The 23,722-nt window shown below is 46.5% G+C and overlaps 1 protein-coding gene across 1 annotated transcript; it reads right to left on the reverse strand.

Moving 5' to 3' along the window:
* Nucleotides 1-2,514: 2,514 nt before the first annotated feature.
* tagapb (T cell activation RhoGTPase activating protein b) lies at nucleotides 2,515-21,384 on the reverse strand. Its single transcript, XM_056581702.1, has 14 exons — nucleotides 21,228-21,384; nucleotides 16,767-16,852; nucleotides 13,862-14,032; nucleotides 10,991-11,161; nucleotides 8,885-8,926; nucleotides 8,336-8,420; nucleotides 8,176-8,229; nucleotides 7,596-7,665; nucleotides 7,001-7,140; nucleotides 6,548-6,709; nucleotides 6,184-6,293; nucleotides 5,682-5,868; nucleotides 5,291-5,387; nucleotides 2,515-5,158 (listed from the first exon to the last, which is right to left on the reverse strand). The coding sequence occupies exons 1-14, from the start codon at nucleotides 21,330-21,332 to the stop codon at nucleotides 3,990-3,992; spliced, it is 2,649 nt and encodes an 882-aa protein (XP_056437677.1). The 5' UTR covers nucleotides 21,333-21,384; the 3' UTR covers nucleotides 2,515-3,989.
* Between the last annotated feature and the right edge of the window lie 2,338 nt (nucleotides 21,385-23,722).

Consider the following 23,722-nt stretch of genomic DNA (forward strand, 5'->3'; position numbering starts at 1 on the left):
TTGGGGTGAATGCACTTTTAGCTGTTTTTATCCAAGATAGAGCTGTGAGGGTTTTATAAACCCCTAGACTCGAGTAAAGCAGTGTTAGAAGTTTTAAACCCAGATTGAGCCTCTACCTAGTCGAGTAGTGGGGTGTTAGCTGCTTTAACCCTTACCCATACCCAGACACAAACTGTTAACCACAGACATGAGCAGCGCATCACACAAATGCCAAACGCATCATCAAATTATAGGGCACCGGATGTAGAAAGTTGTTATCTCGTCACAATCTTCCATGCAATCTGCTTTGGTTTCTGCACGTTCAACTAAATGGCAAAGCGCTCACTTAAAAGTTAAACTTTAAATACAATGCTCAAAAAAATAAAGGGAACACTAAGAAATGCCACCCCACACCATTACTGACCCACCGCCAAACCGGTCATGCTGGAGGATGTTGCAGGCAGCAGAACGTTCTCCACGGCGTCTCCAGACTCTGTCGCGTCTGTCACATGTGCTCAGTGTGAACCTGCTTTCATCTGTGAAGAGCACAGGGCGCCAGTGGCGAATTTGCCAATCTTGAAGTTCTCTGGCAAATGCCAAACGTCCTGCACGGTGTTGGGCTGTAAGCACAACCCCCACCTGTGGATGTCGGGCCCTCATACCACCCTCATGGAGTCTGTTTCTGACCGTTTGAGCAGGCACATGCACATTTGTGGCCTGCTGGAGGTCATTTTGCAGGGCTCTGGCAGTGCTCCTCCTGTTCCTCCTTGCACAAAGGTGGAGGTAGCGGTCCTGCTGCTGGGTTGTTGCCCTCCTACGGCCTCCTCCACGTCTCCTGATGTAATGGCCTGTCTCCTGGTAGCGCCTCCATGCGCTGGACACTACGCTGACAGACCTTCAAACCTTCTTGCCACAGCTCGTATTGATGTGCCATCCTGCACTATCTGAGCCACTTGTGTGGGTTGTAGACTCCGTCTCATGCTACCATTAGAGTGAAAGGTCCGCCAGCATTCAAAAGTGACCAAAACATCAGCCAGAAAGCATAGGAACTGAGAAGTGGTCTGTGGTCACCACCTGCAGAACCACTCCTTTATTGGGGGTGTCTTGCTAATTGCCTATCATTTCCACCTGTTGTCTATTCCAGTTGCACAACAGCATGTGAAATTGATTGTCAATCAGTGTTGCTTCCTAAGTAGACAGTTTGATTTACTCTCAAACTTTCCTAAACCATTAAGGACTATAATAACAATAATAATTTATCCGTTTTTTATAGCGCTTTTCTAAGTACTCAAAGACGCTTTGCAATGAATAAAGGAATAAATACAGACAGTAGAGACAATCAAACAAAAGGGAAAAAATTAATAAATAAACAACACCACATAAATTGGCAACACATAAGACAGCGGGAGAGAGTGGAAGATGGCAGAGATTGATTTGTCAAATGTTGTAGGTGGTCCTGAAGAGATAGGTTTTAAGTTGACATTTGAATGAACAGAGTGTATCAGAGTTTCGGATGGCCAGAGGGAGGGAGTTCCAGAGGGTAGGGGCGGCGATGGCGAAGGCTCTGTCCCCCAGGGTGCGATACTTGGTCTTGGTGATGGAGGTGAGATGGTTGGCATCAGCGGAACGTAGGCGGTGATATGCTGATATCACCGCCTACGACTTTGCAACGTCGATATGTACGACGTTGCAAAGTTGTTTAGTGCTTTGTAGGTGGTGAGGAGAATCTTGAAATTGATGCATTGTTTTATTGGAAGCCAATGAAGATGACGGAGGATGGTAGTAATGTGTTCTCTGGAGGGGGAGTTAGTAAGCAGTCTTGCAGCAGAGTTTTGTTCATGTTGCAATTTTTAAAGAATAGTGGAGGGGAGGCCATACAGAATGCTATTGCAATAGTTGAGTCTGCAAGTGATGAAGGCGTGGATTAGTGTTTCGGCAGCTGAGGATGAAAGGGCGGGTCGAAGGCGTGTAATGTTACGGAGGTGGAAGAAGGATGTTTTCCTGATGCTGTTTATGTGTGACTTGGGGGAGAGCGTGGGGTCCATGATGATTCCGAGGTTTCTGACCAGGGGGGAGGGAGTGACAGAGTGACCATCGATGCAAAGTAAGAAGTTCTGGGAGGTGGGGATGATGTTTTTTGGGCTGAAGATAATAATTTCAGTTTTATTGTTTTATTGACTATGGTCTGTTCAACCAAGTCATACCATGGCAATCCCTTCTCACTACTGTTGAATGTCAGGTCTGCATCTAAAATCGATCTCGGTCAGTCTTTGCCACTTTATATATTAAATATTGATTAAAACCAATCATCTAGTTATCTAGGAATGTAGTGTTTCTTCTTCTCTTGTTTACCTCCTTTCAAGTATTAACTTTTGCCCTTTAAAAAAATAGGATCCGTAAAATGTCATTGCCTTGGCCTTTGACCCACCCTTTTCATTGGCAAGTTGTCAATTTTATTTGATCTAACAAGCTGCAGTAAAATAAAAAAAACAGAAACAGTCTTTCTGCAATCGTCATAAGAAGGAGGAAGGAAGAGGTGGTTATCGCAAAGCTTTTAAGAAACAAGTGAAAAAAAAGAGTGTGTCTGCTTCTTCCTGGTTAACCTGCTAGAATAAACAGTTCTCTTAGCCGTGTTGACTCCATAACCAGCCCAAGTTAACCATATCCACTTTAACAGCATAAAGCAATATTATGACACTCCTGCTATAAAAAATAATGAGTCTATTCATTGAAACTTGATTTTAGCTGGCACTTGAACCGTTTGATATGAAATAACACATTAGTCTCTAGAAATTGGATACTCCATTCATAGACCCAATTGATGGGGGGAGACATCCACTCGACATTCCTTAATTATACAGTCAATAAATGGGCAATTGTTAACCATTATATTCTGAATGAGAGGTTAGCAGCTCCCATAACTGTATCTTTGTTTTGCCCGACACAATATATGAGGCAAGATCCGGACGAAGTTTTTGGCACTGGGATAATTCTGAAGTCTGATTGCCTAACAATAGTTCAATAAGTTCCAGGGGTAAGTGTAGGATGGGGGGATTTTTAAGTGGAACACAGCCTTAAAATTCACAAAATAAAGTGCTCAGTTCCCAGTTGTATTAATGGATATCAAACGAGACTATCAACTGAATACAAAGGTTCACCGTCGCTACTCGCTATCGGTGGGTCAAAGCAACACAAAATCCAAATTTTCATCCTAAATGAATCACTGTGCTCATAACCAGGATATCAAACATCCCAGAGTTGTAACTGGGCACCGGGGCAAGCGGTGAACTGCTGAAAACGGTATTGATGTCAAAGTGGAAACCATAGACACCATGGCCTTATATCGACTTGTAAAATGACCATGTAGTAGCTAAGGTATTGTGTGTCCTATTGCAATATTTGTTTCAGTTGGTCACCTCAGTCTGCCACACTGAATGTGCACCCCTGGATAACTCCAAAAAGAATGAAACACTGTATACTGTTATAAAGGTGCTTTAATGTAGTGAAAGTGAGAATGATGTGAAGTTAAGATAACACAAAATGTACAAAAGAGATTGAATGATTGAATTACGCACAGTTCTCAGAATCTCCTAGATTTACTACATGAAAAATAACAACAAATAGCATAGCAGAGAAGTGAAAGTGAAAATATTTAAGAAAAAATAATTTTGTGTTTATTTACATAGCTTTTCAATGACGGACTAGCAACCTCCAATAACCTTTCTTTCTCTTAAATTGTAATTGTACTCTAAATCGTACTACAGTGAGCATCCAACCTTTAAAACGGTTGCACGTATGTGGAATACATTCCAGGGGAAAGAGGAAGTTGATAAAGGGGGAAACGGGAGAAGAAAATTGATCACAAAACAGGTCCTCAAATGTAGGACTCCTTGGCGTAGGAATACTCTTCAAATGTAGGACTCCTTGGCATAGGAATACTCTTCAAATGTAGGACTCCTTGGCGTAGGAATACTCTTCAAATGTAGGACTCCTTGGCGTAGGAATACTCTTCAAATGTAGGACTCCTTGGCGTAGGAATACTCTTCGAAGGCGGGCTGGCTGCAGCTCTGCGCCGCCGCCAACAGGCGGGCCCGGTATGCCGACTCCGACGTGGCCCTCTGGCGGAAGGGCCGCCGGCGCTCCCCTGCCTCGTCCCGGACCTCCTCTGCCGACGGGGCCGAGGGGAAGCAGTCCGCATACCGGTTGACCGGAGAGCTGGACAGGAAGTCGTCGCTCATGGAGGCCGGGCGTCGCGGCGCCCTCCAGACCTGCTCCCTCTGGGCGTCCTGCACCGTCAGCGGGGGGCGGTGTGGAGCAGTGGGCGGGCCGGCGCTCTGCACCGCCTGCTCGTAGGACGGGGGGTGGCAGGTTAGCTGGAAGACCTCAATGGCCGACAGGGGGCGTGGCCGGCGCAGGGACCCGGGCTGAGAGTCCTTGCGGAGCGTCCCGCAGGTGAAGGCCGTGTCCCTGGGAGCCTCGTGAGCGGCCTTCAGGCTGTTCTTGCGGAAGGAGAAGCCAGCCGCTTTCTTCAGCGTCTTCCCACAGTCCTTCCCGCCCAGCTTCATGGACTGAGTCCTGCGCTTCCCCTCTGAGTCCGGGACCGGGCCGCCGTCCGTCCTGGGTGTCGCACCCCACCGGGGCTGGCGGATTGAGGACCACTTGCGCTGGCACGTGGGGGACGGCGGCGGGGAGTTGCTGAAAACCGAGCCCTCCGATTGGTTTGAGGCGGCGCTCTCGATAGAGCCGGTGGAGGAGTGCAAGTCTTTCCACAAGGGGGCGACGCCTTCCACGAGTGCGGGAGCTGCTGGATCGGCGGGCGTCCGGATCGAGACCGAGTCGTCGGAGATCTGCTTCTTCAGTGGGTGCTGCTCGTAGCCACCCCTGCTCTCCAGGGAGCAGTCGTCTTGGCTCCTCGCCAGGCCGCTCAGACCGGCCCTGGGGGTGGCCTCCCAGGGGGGGCGGAGGGCTTTGAGGATGGGCTCGGAGCAGCGGCGGTTGAAGGTGGGCTTGGCGAAGGCCTCGGAGGAGCAGGAAGGGAGGCTGGAAGCGGTGCTGGTGGCGAAGCCAGGCAGTGATCGGGACGAACCCGCGACGGAGCCCGCGCCCTCGGCCAGGTCGGCCTCCGCCTCCGGGTCGGTGCTGTCGTACGCAGAGTCGTGCAGCTGAGAGCTCAGGGCGTCTGTGGAAGGACGAGGGAGCCGAGTCAGGATTGAGATTCTGTTGTTGTGGTTACACGGTTAGGGTCATTTCTATAAAAAACGGGTTGGGGTTAACGGCGATTAGAATGTGTGCCGATGTCTCGTCAACGCACCAGAGTTGTCCTCTTCGGTGTCCCCCAGAGGACGAAGAACATTCTCTCCCAGCAGCTCGCAGCTGTGCTCAATGAGGTACTGCGTGAGCTCTGTCACCTGCAGGGCACAACGAGAGGGTTAGCATCTAGCATAGGAGCATCAAAAATGCCTAGGAAACGACAAAAACAATTGTGACACAAAAGTCAAATAACTAAATACCAAGAGCTAGGCCATCCGTATTTCGCAGAATGCAAGCGCAATATACAACACGTGTCGAAACTCGTGATTGTGTAACCACATTGAGGTTTCCGTCTGCGCTCCGACCGCAGAACTCGGAGCTCAGGGGGGCGACCCGTGGATCAAGCGCAGTCATATCCAGACAGTGGATCTCTGATCCTTTGCATTCTTTACCTTCTCTAGCCTCTCTTTCTGCTCCTCCAGAGGGGTGGCATTGAGCTGCAGCAGCGTGGGCGCGGTGCAGACGGCCAGGTTGTGGGCGTCCATCTTGTTGGTGTCTGACTGCTCCAGGACGTGGTGGAGAACGCTGAGCAGCTGCTGCAGGAGCAGCCGGTTGTGCACAGGGAGCTGGCACAGAACCCTGGAGGGGGGAGGGAGGGAGGGAAGGGGTGAGGAGGGGGCAGAGAGTTTGGCCTCAATTTCATGCGTGTATTTAGACGGAGGATGGTTCAAAAGCAGAAGTGTGCGGTGCGGAAATGCCGACGCAGAATCAGACAATGCTACTTCCTGCTTTTTTTTTTTTTGGATTTGCACACTTTTACGCCCATTCACACAAACATTCAGCAAGCCTTCAATCTAACCATGCGAGAGGCCCAAGGCATCGCAGCGCGTTCATCTCCATCAATCATTCAGATTGATCAGAGTGAATTGCCCAGCAGAGCCCTTTAGTCTTTACCTCTTGATCTGTGAAGACCGCTGTCGGCCCTCGTCCGAATCCAGAGCCTTCACCCAGGGGACGTACAGGTCAGACACCAGCAGGCTTCCCGGCAGCTCCTTCAGAAAACACTGCGTTGGTGGGAAAAGGGAAAGGTCAAGCCAGCAGATTTAGCAAGCCCACCTTCTATGTAACGCATACTTAGAGACAAAACTACGACTGTTACGGACGTTGTAACCTCTGTGAAAGCAGAGCGCTGAACCATTTATAAGACCTGATGACGTGGATATCGAAAACCACAAACGCACAGGGAATGCCTTGCGGCAGTAGGGCGCAGAGAGATGTTAAACGAGGAGAAACGGAGCACAGAGGTGGGTGCACGTACCTTGAGCAGCGCCACCAGGAGCACCACGGGCAGCCCCTCAAGGTCAACCTCCTGGCCCGCGTCCAGCTGCTCCCGGAGCTCCCTGGTGACCCGGGTGTTGCCCGGCTTGCGGAAAACCCCCTCCGTGGATGGGGCCTTACTCCTCAGCAGCACCAGCATGTCCTGGAGGAGACAAAGGGATGCCACTCAGAGTGTGCATGTGTGTTTCATGGCATGACCAGCGTGCAGAACAAACTTTGGATGAGTTTGATCCTTTTTTTTCTGAAGCATAAGGAAGGTGCAGAGACAACATGGCGCGCTTGTGTGCGTGTGTGTGTGTGTGTGTGTGTGTGTGTGTGTGTGTGTGTGTGTGTGTGTGTGTGTGTGTGTGTGTGTGTGTGTGTGTGTGTGTGTGTGTGTGTGTGTGTGTGTGTGTGTGTGTGTCATGTCATGTCAGCATGACATCTGACTTACAGTGAGTGGCTTGGGAAGAGAGAAGTTGTCTGGGCATATCTTGGACAGGGGCTGTCCAAACAGCTGGGCCCCAGAGTCCAGCTCCTGTCTGGACAAGCCCTTCATCACTCTGCGTATAATGTTCCATTTACCGGAATTTTCTGAAAAAAAAGAAAGAGAAAAAAAAGAGTTATTCGTTGTTACTTTGTGTGTGTGTTGAGAGATCTTTGTCTATATTGGCCCTTCTGTCTGGTTTGTATCTCTGTGTTCACTCGACATTCTGAAACCCCGTATTTTTGTGGGTATGTGCGTGTGCTTCGGTGTGTGCTTGACTGCAAAAGGCTCCAGTCGACGGCAAGATTGCGAGGGTAAAAAGAAGTGAGGAGAGAGAGATCAGAGACTAGATCCCGTAGAGAGTGAAAATTTGCTGAGGAAACTAGCACACCTCTCTCTTAATCAGTAGCACCGTTATCTTTTCAGACTTCCTGTGGCTGCTGGCCACAGGAAGTCTGAAAAGATAACTGTGCTATTAACAACACCTCTGGCCTCGCGCTCTGGCTTTTTTTAATGAAAGAAGGTGGGTCATTCATATCGGCAGGCAGCCTTTCAAGCTCACCGATTGGCTGGGTTAATCTGTCTTCCAGGATGGCGGGAGGCTTGCCCGGGGCGGGCTGTTTGAGGTCGGCCTGGAAACAGAAACAGGGAAACTGAATAAGGGGATGTTGTGGTGATGAACATGTGAGAGGAAAGTGTGTTGGCACACACACGAACACACACACACACACACACACACACACACACACACACACACACACACACACACACACACACACACACACACACACACACACACACACACACACACACACACACACATCATAGTAGCCTTCATGTCCATGGCTATGAAGGAGGTGAATGCAAAAGGAATAGGGCATGAAGGAAGGCTAAACCATTCACAGCCCCCTCCTTGCAGACACACATGAACTCATGACTGGTTAAAGCAACCAAGTATTCAAAGTACACCTGCTAGCTTGAACTGTGTGCCTCTTCAACCACCCTGACCAAAACCGCGAGCGGCCTGCCCAGGGTGGGTTTTTCTGGTGGGGCTTTGCAGTCTAGCTTCACGTACAGTTGAGGGTTGGTATTCCTCAGAAACAAACTCAGCGAATGTTGTTGTGTTGTTTTGCTGAACTTACCTCAGATTGAAACTCAATAAAAGGCTCCATGCCAACTCCTGTTAGAGTTTTGTTCTGAAAAAACAAAGATAGAAAGATTGAGTCAGTGATCCTGCTGTGTGACTCCTTCCTTCCCATTAGCTGACAGAGAGACGTATCAATCCTCCGGAATGAGACTCACCGTGACGGTTCCACTCAACACCTTCATGAGTGCGTGTGGTGTTGGCGCGGTAACGCCAGACGTGGCTCTGGCCTCAATAATCTTCCTGCAATTCGAGACACAAGGAAATTAATTACCATGCTTCTTTTTACATTCATCACACATTGGTATGAATCCGAGCAGATTCTCCATTTGCTACTTGCAGGTGTCTGTGTATACAGTTTTAACATTAACTTAATTGGTAATATCACTACCCAAAGTGCTTTTGGGCTATGATAGAATTCTATTTTTGTATACAAAAACCTAAAAAGTACAAAGTACTCGCAAACAGTAAAACTTACATAAAATGATGAGTTATAAAACACTCTATATCGAGCCTAGTAGTAATGAAAACATAACAGTATTATTCTTAAATTAGGTTGAAATGCCTCCCGATTCTAAACCTCAGAGTGGTTCAGCTTCTGAACAGCAGTGGGTGACATCTCCATGGAGCGTCTCCACGTGGTTCTAACAGTGACACTGTTTCTATGTCCCTTGTCAGTCAGTCTGTGAGTCAAACAGCCGTGGTACCTGTGCAGGGTGGCCCGCCAACGCTCCTTCACTCCCGGTGAGCTGCAGGAGAGAGCACCAGCATGTGGGGGTTGATGTGGGATGAGTTAATCCAGTACAAGAACGAGAACAAGAGAGAGACCCCGGGACGGAGACAGCCAGAGAGAGAGAGCAAACCGACTCCCGACTGTTGCTTGACTGATCTGCCGCGGAGACGCCCTCTGGGGCCTTTACAAAACTCAGACAAACGCTGCGATAAGCGTCATGGCTGCCTAACAAGGTTTGAAACCCGCCCTGCCATGACATCAGACGCCCCCACTTCCTCTTGCCGACGCTGTAGCGAGCCCGCCACGGCGTCGGCAAAGGAAAGTGTAGAGTTCCATCGCTACGGAAACACCAGCGTGACGCGGTGACACACTTTAAAGTTTCAGCCCCTGAAACCTCAGAGGGGAGAGTGGCCTCAGCTGAACTTTGTCAAATACTGTGTCCCCCACTCCACTCCACAAACACACACACACACTCAAATCGATATTCTACATTTGTATCCACCCTAAACCTGCTTAATCCCCTCACACCATGTTTCGTGTCGCTAGAGCTGTCCCCACTGAATATCACGTTGATTAAGTTCGAAGTGTTTGTCTCGAGTGGCCACGCCTCACAACATGAAACCACTCAAGCTGCACAGCAGCATGTCTAGCACAGTGCAACAAAAAGACAACAACAAAATAAAATACGTAAAGGTTCCAAAACAAACCAAAAGTAAAATCAGGCTCGGGGACTTTTGGATTAGGGCGACATGAAATGACATGGCATGAACATGGAGGCGGAGGTGAAAGACAATAACCCTTTATGGGCATAGGTATATTGAAAACCCTTGAGCATAAAGGCAGTGGGCAGTGGGCTGTGTTTTTACTGTTACTTTAGTGAACAAAAGGGAAACGTGGGAGTGGGTGATTCACCCAAGGTTAATGCATACCCATTGTCATTCTGGAAAGTATTCACTGTTTCTTTGGTTCGACATCCTAAGGACCCTGGGAGAATGGGGGTGCTTTTCGAAGAACTCGTGATTGCTCTGAAAAGCTCTATTTTAAAACGCGGAATCATTGGTTATTCCATACAATGAGAGATGGGGTTAAACTTTTTTTTTACTGTCCATTCCAGACTTCCTATTTCATAAGCAACAGTCTTGTGATGCCTCCAAGAGTATCTCCCACTTCTCTGTTCAACCACAGGACCTTGATGGCCTCTCTCTCTCTCTCTCTCTCTCTCTCTCTCTCTCTCTCTCTCTCTCTCTCTCTCTCTCTCTCTCTCTCTCTCTCTCTCTCTCTCTCTCTCTCTCTCTCTCGGTGAAACTGGTTTCAGGCTAGGGTAAACCATTGACAGAAACCAGCCAGAGTAAGCTAGATCTCAAAGCATCTTTCCAAAAACATTCCCACCTCTCTCCTCGGGTCTCCCCCAAAACCTGAGACTAGCCTGCTGGCCTTAGTAAAGGTCTGTTTCTGGTCCTTGTGGATGACTCTGGGCCTGTGCGCTGAATGCCCAGGTGCGCAGACAGCCAGGTAGACAGACAGGTACGCTGTCCAATCATTCATGATTGCCTGGTTTATTACAGGCCTATGACAGCAACAGATACCGGATTTCTTTCTTTTATTTGCCAGAGCATTTGATTTATTGATCGCTGTCTTGTTGACGCTTCCAAGGTAAATTTGCTTACCCTGGCTTTAACATTTTAACCAATTAGAGCGCAGGGAAGAGTTGGGATTGAAAGAGAGTGAGAGGGTGAGGAAGAAAGGGGCGGAGAGAGAGAGAGAGGGGCGGAGAGAGAGATAGAGGGGGGGAGGGAGAGAGAGAGAGAGAGGGGGAGATAGAGATAGAGGGGGGGGGAGAGAGAGAGAGAGAGAGAGAGAGAGAGAGAGAGAGAGAGAGAGAGAGAGAGAGAGAGATAGAGATAGAGGGGGGAGAGAGAGAGAGAGAGAGAGAGAGAGGCAGAGAGAGAGAGGGGGAGATAGAGATAGAGGGGGGGAGAGAGAGAGAGAGGGGCAGAGAGAGAGAGGGGGAGATAGAGATAGAGGGGGGGAGAGAGAGAGAGAGACGGGGGGAGAGAGAGAGAGACAGAGAGTTGCTCACCAGAAAGAGACGATGCAGTAAGTGGGCGCCCAGGCCAACACCAGAGTGACCCTGAGGTCCACATCCCCTCCGGCCTCTTCATCATCCTCGTCATCGTCATCATCGTCAAAGCTGTAGACCCAGATGTCTTCCAGCATCACCCTGTGCTTCAGACGGTAGCTGGCGCTTGACCTGCTCACACAAACAGACACACACGTTTCCGTGGAAGGACACAACAAAAGGTTTTTCAATTGCAGCCAGGGCGCCTGTGAGTGGAAAACCACAATATCCAAGACAGATTTTCCCCAATTCACAAAATTCTTCCTTCTTTCTCCCAAAACTCGTTTTTATTTGTGTGATGTGAATTTTTGTATATATTTATTATATATTTATAATATTTAAAAACAAATTGTGAGTAGTTAAAATGTGCCGAAGTGTTTCCTGAGATCATCTAGATGGTGGAGTTAGGGTTTGCTGCTCTCGCTGCTCTGTCCTCGGGAGCTGCCGTTCTTTTCCTATCACGGCAGGCGACGGTCCTCCTTGTTGCTCATGAACTCAAACTCATTGGTCATTTTCAAATGTTTGCAAGATCCGGATGGTCTCACGAGGCCGGCGGCGATGTGTGTCAATCCAATGCAAGCTAACTCTGCTTGGAGATTGACTTATGCGTAATACTATTTTCCAACTAAAGGCTGGTTTATACTACTCCGTAAAGTGCTGTACGTAGACACGGAGAGCCCTTTACGTCGTCGGAGACCCTCTCCGTAGCTCTACGTGCGCATCCAATATTTGTTAACTATCCATTGACGCAACGGACACGGACGGAGACGGCAAGGGCTGTGATTCGTCCTCTATTAAATCATTTCCGGGATCACTTTGCACCTTATTTACTTTGTACCTTGTTCACTTTGCACATTAAGGACCAAATAAGATTTGAAATCTTTGGAAGATTTTTTACAATACTATTTACATATAGTAGTCAGCATATGAGATCGATCGGGCGAGGAATTGCATTGCATATCCGACATCATGTCCGACATCGTACCCGACATCGTAACCGATGACGGATTACGAATTCGGAGTAGCATACTTTGGCCTTAAGCACACTATTTATACCTCAAAGCCATCAGCGCCCTTAGCTTTATGATGAATTCACTGAAATACTAAAAGTAATTTCTATCATTAGAGTGTCAGATCTTTCGTTCATGACAAGAATCCCATCCCCTCCCTTCACGTGCCTAGTAAATAAATAGTAAACAATGTGCTCCAGAATCAAACTGCACAGACATTTTGGTTCCTGTGAATGATGTGCATTGTGCGTCCTGCTACCTTCACAAAGGAGCGTTTGGGATGTGGATCCTAGCCAGGATACCCATAGGGTGGAATAACTCCAATATTAATAAAGGTTGAGAGGAATCTCATCCTCCTAGGGTTGAATGTAATCTTTTTGTATGTAGTCTGGCACCGTGGCAACACTTGATATGACCACCGGCTAACGCAAAGAAAAAGGACACAACAGCAAATGATTTTGTGATGGCTTCAGATTGTGCTGTCCTTTGCTGATTGACCTTTGCTCCCTTGCTGATACCCCTGTCATCCACGTCTGATTATAAACCCCCGCTGGAGGGGGATGGAGGTCTCCAGGCACAGATGTTTCCATCGTTACACCCGTCTCCTGATGGTCAAACTAAATGTGTTCAAATAGATTACATTTATATTATATTGAAGGTTGTGTTGACACTCGATCTGAGAATGTTGGTTGAATATTGGTCAACTGGGGATCCTTTTGTGCTATTTATCAACTCAACTTCACAATATAAAACCTTTTCGAGCTCTAAACAACCTCTATCTACCTGATAGCCCTGTTAGACGCGCCCTTTGCCATGGGCTCCGGTCTGTTGAGGGAAATCACAGAATGCAGCTGGAAATAATTGGCCTTTGTTGGTATAATTTGTAAAAGAAAAACAGTTGTCGAGGTACGTCCGGGAAAAGGCCTGATTGGGAAGGTTTATTGGCTGAGTGAGATGGACGTTAATATATGTATAATATATTCATATTTTCTTGACTTGATATTCTGTAGGTGGAGGTTGAGTGGATACATGCCTCTGATATGTTATTGTTATTTCACATTTTAGATATTTTTGTCCATCACTTTAAATTAAAGCAAATGTGACTGGGAAAACTCAAGGAGAGGGAACCTCAATCTCAAATTGCTATTAGCTGCCCTGCTGTGTTGTAGCAGACAGATAATATGTGTTGATGTGTATTGGGGATTACCAGAATACTCTCTCTGTCTATTGGAAGAGTACGATTTACTGTTTGTAAACAGCTTCACAAACAGCTTTTTGAGTTCACAAACTGCTGAACAATGGGACAACCCATGGTTTTTCAGCATAAAGTCCCCTAGATAACCCACGGTGTTGACCTGACTTCCTGTTTGGCACTATGTTGTTAAAATTGTGTTCAAGAAAACAAAGATGTGCAAAGTAATAACCTGCCCTATGAGTCATTTAGAGCTGTTATTGTGTGATCAAATTATCATCATCTTAACAGTAATGAACGAAAGGTTGTGAACTATGGTCCAACTATTCTTGGCTTTAACTTCTCAATCGGGGGTTTCTGAGATAAAACGTTTTGGTGCTTTCCTCTTCGAAACGTTTTGCAACATCATCCCTCCCTGAGGTTTCAACCGTTTTCGCTTCTCATGTCCCGAGGTCAACTTCCTTGAAAACGCTAGAGACTACATTACTCCTACAAATTGTTGGGGAGGGGGCAAGCAAAGCAAAGTTTGCAGGACACTTAGATTTTGTTATCCAGACTTTAGGCCTGTGCATGAAATTACGAATTTATAACTAACTTGAATTTCAGTTTGTTATAAATCCACACACTCACTTCAGCTTAGCGAAGACGAGTACGTCGTTGAAGAGGAACAGGTGTCTCTCCTTGGTCTGGTTGCCCTCGGTGACCTGGACGAGCTGGTCCAGCAGCAGCTCCCCGTTCTCACTGCTGAGGCCCAGGACAAAGGGACACTGGTCCAGGCTGGACCAGCAGGACGCCTCCTCCCTGGCAGGCGGAGGGAGGGGGGGAGGGATTTGGGTGTGTGTGTGTGACACAGTTATAGTGTGTGTTCACTGAGAGAGATTGTTTGTGTGTGTGTGTGTGTGTGTGTGTGTGTGTGTGTGTGTGTGTGTGTGTGTGTGTGTGTGTGTGTGTGTGTGTGTGTGTGTGTGTGTGTGTGTGTGTGTGTGTGTGTGTGTGTGTGTATGTGTGAATGTGTGTTTCACACCTAAGCCAGTTGAGGTACAGTGTATGTTTGAAACCTTTCCCCAGCTGTTTGCACAGAACCTGGCCATAGCCATACGGCACAGCACTCCACACAACTCAAAGCTGATCAGAAAGACCTGTTAGTTACACAGAACCCTCTGGAAGTCGTGCTTGGAAACAGTCTGTAACAGGGCATCCATACTTGGCAGGTGATTGGATGAACCATCTGCCTATCATCAACATATCACGTAGATCGCGTGGTTCCTCAAAGGATTCTTTTGTCCATTGTTTGACCACAAGCGCAAAACTTGAAGCCTGGCAAAAGGAATTCCTGCATGATCATGATCTGGAGGATCGCTCTGCCTCTCATGGTAAGGCTAAATAATAATGTTCAATTCAAACCGATTTATGATGTTAACCAACCATGGAAAGTGCTTTGGATTGTGTGATCTAATTGTGTTATCACCTTGTTATTACACAGACCGGCCTCATCTCTCCTTTGTAACTGTAAAGAAATAACCTTAATACAGATACTACTACATATGTCCTTCAAGTCCCCAGTTCTAATAGTGCTCCATGTTGAAATGTGGGAACTGAAAGGGAACAACACATTTCGGTGTCACACCCACAAGTAGTAGTCGTAACCGCTCCCACCTTTCAATAATAAACCAAGAAAATGTTGTTCCAATCAGTTGTGTGATCGCATAGCTAATTATTTCACACTCATTCTTCAGTTATAGGAAACCTGCGGTTTTGGGCAAAGGTCATGTGTGTGTGATTTGCATGTGCATTCTGGATATTGGATCTATCAGTTTGCCTCTTGACATACTCAAAATGGTCAATAAACAGGAAATGCATAATTGGATTCAATACACACACCATCAGACACACAATCTCACACACCCACACACACGAGACGCTGAATCTCTCTTTCTGTTGTGTAGGAATCATGCACATACACGTAAACACACACACACACACATTACACGGATATGTGCGTAGCCACAGAAACAACCCCAAGAGAAAGTACAATGGGGGTGGGGGGGGGAAACAGCCCAGGGGTGGGAGTGTTAGAGTGGGGGGGAGCTGTGACGTTTCCCTCGGTCTGGCCCCTCCTCTCTAGCGCCAATAAGTTCCGTACCAACGCTTCGGAACTTATTGGAGGCGTTGTTGACGAGAAATACTGCCAACAAAATATTGTGGCTTCTATACATTTTTAGAGCTAAAACGTCATACATAATATTAAAGTCGTACAATGTTGTATGTTTACGTTACTCTTCATCATTAGAGCGATTATGCAGATGTACACAGCAGCAATTTCATGATGGTCCATATTCCGTCAAGTGTGCAACCTCAACCAACACACTGTGGGACTGAAAAATAACAAATGAAGGAACTCATTCAAATGAAGAGTGGAAAGTTGGGGAAGTTCTGTTTATGTCGCTTGTTCTGCATTTTCTTTGATCACCTGATTCTTGGTGTTTCTTGTTTGATTACATTCATCTGTAGCTATGAACCAAAACCAAATATATAAAGTTCCAATGACATGCTTATTCTTACATTTGAGGTTTTAATCTGTTTAAATTAAAAAAAGTATACATTGATATCACCTTCTCATTCAAACCAACCAGCAACTAGACAACAAAATTAGCATTAACCCTTTAAGTTTACCCATTAAATACATTTTGTGTTAAGATTTTTTAGTTAATTGTCTACTGAACTTGTATACTATTGTATACTCTAGTTTAAATATCGATCCTGAAGCCAACTTGTTATTTTAATGAGACTAATGCAGGTAACTGTTCCAAACTGTTCCCTTCACATGGAACTCATCTTTTAGTAAAGTATGTCAAACAGCTGTTCTTCAGCAGCGTTTGAACCAACCTCAGAGTTTTCGGCCATCTGTTTGGGGGATTTAGCGGCAGGTGTTTTGAATCCGACGTGCTGTAAAATCCCCCTCTAGCGACTTCACCCAGTAGAAGGTCTAGGGGACTTTACAGATCCCACTCTGCAGTACACGTGAGTGGGCTAGGCAAACCACACACTGCAGCATAATCTCACTGACCGAAATACAATCGACCTTAGACAGCCCAGGATGAATCAAATGTCAGACGGAAATAACATCTTTAGCTGTTCTGTTTTATACACGTGGATGGGGGCGTTTTAGGCTCGAGAACCATTCTGTTCAGATAGTTTCAATGAGTCGATAGCTTAAGGTTTAAAGGGTAGGGTACAGATTAATTTAAGAATAATTTAGCCAAATATGATTCTCTTTAAATCCCGAGGGCTATCACAAATCACAGTGAGTGAATCTTATAAGACTTTCCAGGTTTCTCAATGTGCTGCCTCCTGTATGCCGGTGATAGTATTACAGAGCACGGAAACATAAAAACAACAAAGTCATTTAGTAGGAGGTTTTATATTGTAAATCATGATAGCCAAGCAAAACGTTAGCTGCAACATATGACCTTTGCAAAAATGCACCAATAGAAACGCGGACATGGACAGATACTGATCAGAAGCCAGCACAGACCTGATTGGAGACCAGGGCATTCCCAGGGCCCTCTCGAAGGCCAGGGCAGGCGCGGAGCGTCGTCTGTGAGCCAGGGTTCGAAGGTGCTGTAGAATTCACGAAAAACATTAACATACTGCATTTATTAATCGTATGCAGACTAGCACTCTTCTTAGAATAACAGCCACGTTGAGTTCATCTAACTGGTGCTCGTTTTTAAATACAAAGTTAGCTAGCTATGACGCACACAAAACCTTTTTTTTTACTAAATAACTGAATACGGTTGTGGACAAAAATATAAATTATTCTCTTCAATGAGTTTCCGATAAAGGAAGCAATCATAGCTAGAGGGCATGTCACCCATGAAATTGTGCGCCGAGAGCGTAAGTTTGAATATGAGGGCAAAAGAAAAACCATCCCCGTCTTTTGTTGTTGATCGCTCAATCCATGAAAAGCACATCAGCACTCCATTATGGTGAATTCAGGCCACTCGTAATGTAGCCTCAACAGATTATTGTTGATGCCACTGGACTCTTGATTGGTCCACGCGAGACTAGACCACCCAGAATTAGGTTACGAGGGAAGACAGAACAAGATGAGCGGAAACAGGAACAACACAATCGCCCTGCAATTTTGGTGTCTCATAAACTGAAAGGCAGATTATTGTGAATCCTGCTGGAAACTGCATCTCTCTGCATCGGGTGCTCCACTCTGGAAGCTTCCAGCTGAGCAGAAAACTGATATTGACTCATCGTTAGAGCTGACAGGAATGCAATCTCCAAGTATCTGGCTGACAGCATCACTACAGGACAATGTACTGTAGGCCTGCACAGCTACACAATATATGCTTTTGTGTAGCAGCTGGCTTTTGAACGAGAGGTTTTTGTGACAGATTGGAATGTACTCCGTTGACTACACAGTACTGGCTAATGGAGTCTATACATTAGTATTCAAGTTCTGTGGCTGTTTGATTCACATTTACATTTAAATGAAGGGCATTTAGCAGATGATGTATCTGCATGCATCTATACGTTGAGAGGGAAGATGAATGTTTAGTTTTGCATTGCAGAACAGCAAGTGACAGCTGTGAGTAGGATTTTGTTTAAAAATAGTTCATAACCCTTTGTTTGTGAGCAAAGCAATAAGTATGTTATTATTGTAATGCTGGTGAATCCAGCGTGTCTGAGGTGCTGGAGGCATCCAATCGAAACGTTCTCTGTATGTTCACGTCAAGTAGCAATGTAAAATTCTTGTTCTGAGTATGAATATGAAGCAGTCCTGTTCTATGAAATATGAAACATTAAATATGTTTCATATTTTATGGAACACGTATATCAAGAAACAGGGGGCTGAATATGAAACAGCTCCCTGGCATCCCGACGTCAGAATGGATATTTTTCCAAAGAACCCTTCAAGCTATTTGAAGGTTAGCTCGGGACTTGGTGTCGTAATTAGCACAAATAATTGCATATTTGAGAGGAAGTTTTGATTGCCTGTAAAAAAAAAAAAATAGAAACTAAACATTGCATTTGACGCAGTATGCCCTAAGGGCTTTATGCTGAGGGCCTTATCCTGAGGGACTAATCCTGAGGGCCTTATCCTGAGGGCCTAGTCCTGAGGGCCTTATCCTGAGGGCCTAGTCCTGAGGGCCTAGTCCTGAGGGCCTAGTCCTGAGGGCCTAGTCCTGAGGGCCTTGTCCTGAGGGCCTAGTCCTGAGGGCCTAGTCCTGAGGGCCTAGTCCTGAGGGCATGGCTGGCGCTCGGCATAGGCGACCTACGCGATCGCTTAGGGCGGCAAATGTGTTGGGGGTGCTCTCTGGTGGCGCCCTTAATTAATTAATTAAAATATACGAAACAAGCAAAATGAAACCAAACATGTTCCCAGATGGAACGGAGAAGGGAGGGGGTGGGGGATTAATTGTTAGGGCGCACTGAAACCCTCACCGTAGTACGCTGCCAGGTGCTAGGTGTAACATTCAGTGGTGCACCTAACACCTGGAACAGAGTTTACATGCACAATATAATGTTGACTGTGGTCCGTCTCAGGGCTCCAGACAAAATGTTGTTGTTTTTTACACGCTAAATGGGGAAGAGGCACGTCAGCGAATCCGGAATCTGTAGCAGGCCAATGAGTTTGAGAAGGAAGGGGATTGCAACTGTTAGTGGCTAATGTGTGGAGGGGGAGGGTCCTAGAGATTAATTATCGAGCACGCGTAAACATCTCTGTGAGCAAACTATTGACTCGTTCTTCGGACCTGCAGCTAGTGTGCCAGTGCCAGAGTCCTGCACGGGTCTTTTTTTGCAAACCCGCCCCCGCCTGTACCCGCAATACTTAAAACCGCAGCCGACCCGTGTTCCCAGAGTAGCGCGAATTACATTCCGCACCCAACCCTACCCGCTATAAATTCATATTGACGGAAAATTAGACACATTAAATGGAACGCCGGGGAATAACAATGTGGTGTTTGGCCTGGTGCTTTAGATTGCTGTGCAAAAAAAGCACATCATCCAATGTGGACGATTTTAGTTGACTCCGCTCCTGAATAATTTATCCAGCACCGGAAGTGTCGCTCGCAATCGCAAAACCAGCGGCAACCGAACCCGGTCAGGACTTCATGTGCCATATAGGGCTTTTCACACGGGAGGCGTTTGTCGCGCCTGCTGCAATCTCAATGGAGAGTCGAGTGGGCAGAGAGGAGGCGCAGCGTCCTGTCAAGCGGCACGACAAGCCGGTGTGAGTACCAGATCGACTCGGCTGCCAGAGCAACTCGGGGTCCTAGATGCGCAATAATGACGCACTTCCTGTAAAGGCTGTCCTTTAAATGTGCATGCACGTTTCATTCATTCCCATTTTATTCCCAAGTATTAACGATCTCCTTTTGTTTTCTAATCTATGAATAATAATCGAATGCACAAATTATTGTTGCCTATACTTGGGTTATAAAGAAGAATCGGTTAACTCCATTCACTGAATGGGGCGATCCACTTTATTTCCAGCGCTCCCAACACAGAGTCAAAACAGCGACCCACACGCAGACACTTCCGCTCTCCTCCTTCAGAATAAGAGTCCCTAACAGGAACTGGGTTACATATGCATTCATCAGTGCTTTTAGACATGTTTCCAATGGCTTGGTTTGTGCGAAAGAATGGGCTGCGTTCAATGAAATCAAAACCAAAACGGATTGAGCCTTCTTTTTATGACCATGATTGAGCCCCTTTTATAAACAACCCTTCCGGGTCTTGTCCGTTGTTCTTGTGTCGATACGTCAAGTGTCGATACGTCAACTGTAAGCGCAGGACCCTGAGTCGATCTGGCAGCCGAGTCAATCTGGTACCCACACCAGCGCACTCCCGTGAAACTGCCGCTTCCGCGCTCGACGAACGCATGCGCGCACACGTGGAAATAATTGGTAGATGAAATCACAATAAAATGTGACACTGAATTTGAAACCGCACATTGTAATTTCCGCATCTGTTATCAAAATGTGCGGTAGTAACACAGTGGGAAAAAAAAGAGAAAATCACATTGGCATGTTGATTTACAGTTTGTGCCCCTAAAATTTCTGGTTGTGCCCCTAAAATGTTCAGTAAGGGGCCACAGTGATCCTAAAGAAAGGTTAGCCTGGAGCCCTGTGTCTGGAACGTCATGTTGTTCAATGCTGCTGCCTACCTTGTTCTGGGCCCCCTTTAAAAACTGAAATTGTGTCTTAATGAGTTTTTTGTGGTTAAGTACAAGTCTAATAAATTCAATTCCATTATATTTAAACGTAATAAATTTGTTTTTCCTGGAATCTGTGAGACTTGACAGAAGTGACACCACTCCTCTACCGGTCTGAACCGACACAGTCGGACTCAATCAGCCCTAATTTGGATCAGAACAACTGCATGCCATCGTTAATGCTTTCTCACGCTGTTATGTCATTCATGTGGGCCCACCACAAGAATAGAGCCAATGTTTTTGTTATCTGTCTGCCTCTTCTCTCCCTCCACACAAAAGTCGGTCATGGCTGGTGATCACCACGTCCTCCCTAATGGGTTGTTGGCTAGGTCAGACGAGTGAAGCCAGGCCACAGTAGTGCGTGTGTGTGTGTGGGGGGGGGGGTGCTCCCATTGGCCTCTAATGGGAAGTCTTTGTTGAATAACTGGTTGAGTCAGAGGATGGAAAGCTGTGGTTATTTGTTTTAAATTCACCAGGCAGGTAGAATATGGATAACTTCAAAGGAGATGGATTTATATCAATTACAGAATTTGCTATATTAACTTGATCTACTAACCCTACAATTAACCATTCAACGTTTTACTTAATATTACACATTTTAAATTGTATGCGACATATACAAATATATTTTTTTTTCTATCTATGACAATGTAAATACTAAGTTGGAATGATAAAAAATGACATTGTATCAGAGAGCCGTCAGAGCGATCCTAGTCCCGAGTGATTCTGCCGCGCCCCGGGCGAGCGGGCCGCTCCCTCACTCACCGGTCGGAGGGACACCGCCGAGTCGTCGCAGCTCCCCCTACGCATGGTCGCTGCTGCCGCCGCCGCATCGTGGCGCCAAGCCCCCTCGCCACACTCCGTATCCATGGTCACCGTGGCCCCAGGTACGACTCAGGACCCGCTAGACGTAATGATCAGAAGAAGCTTCTGATCATCCCTTCTCTCTGGGGGCGCCGGAGCTGCCTCTCGCTGCCTCTCGCTGCGCCCTGGTTCCCTGCTCTGGTCGGGGGCGGGAGGCTCGTCAAATGGGACCCCCAGACAGCTCCCAGCCCTGCCAGCCTTTGGGTGGAGAGGTTTGCCAACGAGGGGGGGACGGGGCTCGCCCGGTGGGGGTCAGAGGTTTGGGACGTGCGGGACGGGTTGTTCATCCTGCCGCTAATGAGGAGGAGGGGGGGGGGTCCGGATAATGAGTGGAGCTGGCAGAGAACAAAAGGGAACGTGGGGCAGGCTGGCCGAAGCCCTCGGAAGAACAAGCCTGCAAATGATTATACACAGACATCAATTCTCTCTGCAATTAAGAAATAACTTGTTTCAATAGTTACAAGCATCACTTTTTAAATATAGAAGCAAAAAAGGTACTATATATATATCTATATATATAGATATGTATATATGAATATAAATATGCCCCACTCAGGGCTCCATCTGAGTGTCCAAACATTTGTAGTTAGCTACCCAAAGCAAATTTCCAATTGGTCAGATTTACAGATACATGTGAGCAGGGCAGGATTATCCATAGAGTTGACGGGGCAAATCCCCAGGGGCCCAAGTTCCCGTGGAAGGGCCCGGGGAACAAGAGAAACCTGTTGTCAGATCTCATTTTAGGTTAACTTGCCCTCTGCGCCTGCTCACAGTAGGACAGACTGGGAGCTGAAGGACCAAAAGGACTCCAGATTAACGGCGAGTTGATACGTGTCTGTCTGGTTCCCTGCTGTTGACGTGAGTTTTCATCAACCAGATTGCTAATCATCCCATTACAACTCATGGGAGGGCCTTCCGAGCCCATGCCATGACCAATTGCAATTACATGACCAGATCGCAATCAACAAATATCATAGAGACTGACATTAATGGTATGTAAAATATATCTTACAAGAATTTGTGGAAGAGGGTTCCACGTGTCTATCAGGCCCCCATTGCTGATGAAGTGCTCCTTTAAATATGTGACCAGAACGTGAATGAGCGAATCAGGAGTCAGGAGTCAATGGCTACTCTTTCAAATTGCCTGGGCTTCCTAGATTTGGACATAATAGGCCTACGAATGTCGTCTTCAACCAAGAGAGCGCATAACTCAAATCAATCCACAGCAGTTTTGTTATGGAGCAGAAATCAAGTATAGAAATATGCTTGTGCTCGAATAGAGACAGTGTTATCTGTCTCTCCTTTATCGAGTGGTGTGCAACTAACCATCTGCTTATCAACCCCACCAAGACTAAGGAGCTGGTGGTGGATTTCCGCAGGAGGAAATCTGCCCCTACACCCATCTCCATCAACGGTGTGACTGTGGATGTTGTCCAGGATTACAAATACCTTGGAGTATTCCTGGATAACAAACTGGACTGGGCCAAGAACACCGAGGCTGTTTACAAGAAGGGCCAGAGTCGACTCTATTTCTTGAGGAAGCTCCGGTCATTCAAAGTATGTAACATCATGCTGAGGATGTTCTACCAGTCGATGATAGCCAGTGCCATCTTTTTTGCAGGGGCAGCAGATGCCAGGAAGATCAGTAGGATCACCAGGAAGGCTGGCTCCATCCTGGGGGTCCAGCTGGACTCTTTGGTGGTGGTGTCTGAGAGGAGGATGCTGTGAATACTGCACAATATCCTGGTCAACAATGCTCACCCTCTCCACCAGGTGCTGACCTCGAGCAGAAGCACCTTCAGCAACAGACTCATCCTCCCCCGGTGTAACACAGAACGCCAGAGGAAGTCTTTTCTTCCTGTGGCCATCAGACTGTTTAATGCATCTACCTCCGGCTGCAGAAGGGACCGTGGAGACACTATGCCCTGAGACCAATGTCACTTTATTTATTTCTTTAATTATTTTTACCCAATTTATTTATTTATATATTTATTTATTTTTACCCAAATTTCAATTAATCACTTTAGTTAATTTATGCTGCCAACAATTGCTGCTATAATATTTATCACTTTACCACTTTTATCCAATCGCTCCTTTTCACTTATTTAGTTTGTACTTGTAATTTTATTTCAATCTATTTTATCTATTTTGAATCTAACCCTGTATTACTTTCCCACCTTTGTATTGTAACTGTTGTACAGTATTTTCCCTCGGGATAAATAAAGCATCTTGAATCTTAATCTTGAATCTTGAATCTTAGAGCGAGGTCCCTCCACCCAGCCCCATATACAACTGGGATAATTTGTTCTCCAAATACGGGTTGGACCAGCATGAGAATCAGGGGATCACTCCTCATCACCAGCTCTGTACCCTACATAACAAAGTCAATGACAGTC

The sequence above is a fragment of the Gadus chalcogrammus genome, chromosome 21 (genome assembly GCF_026213295.1).
Source record: "Gadus chalcogrammus isolate NIFS_2021 chromosome 21, NIFS_Gcha_1.0, whole genome shotgun sequence".
In the NCBI taxonomy this organism is placed as follows: Eukaryota; Metazoa; Chordata; class Actinopteri; order Gadiformes; family Gadidae; genus Gadus; species Gadus chalcogrammus.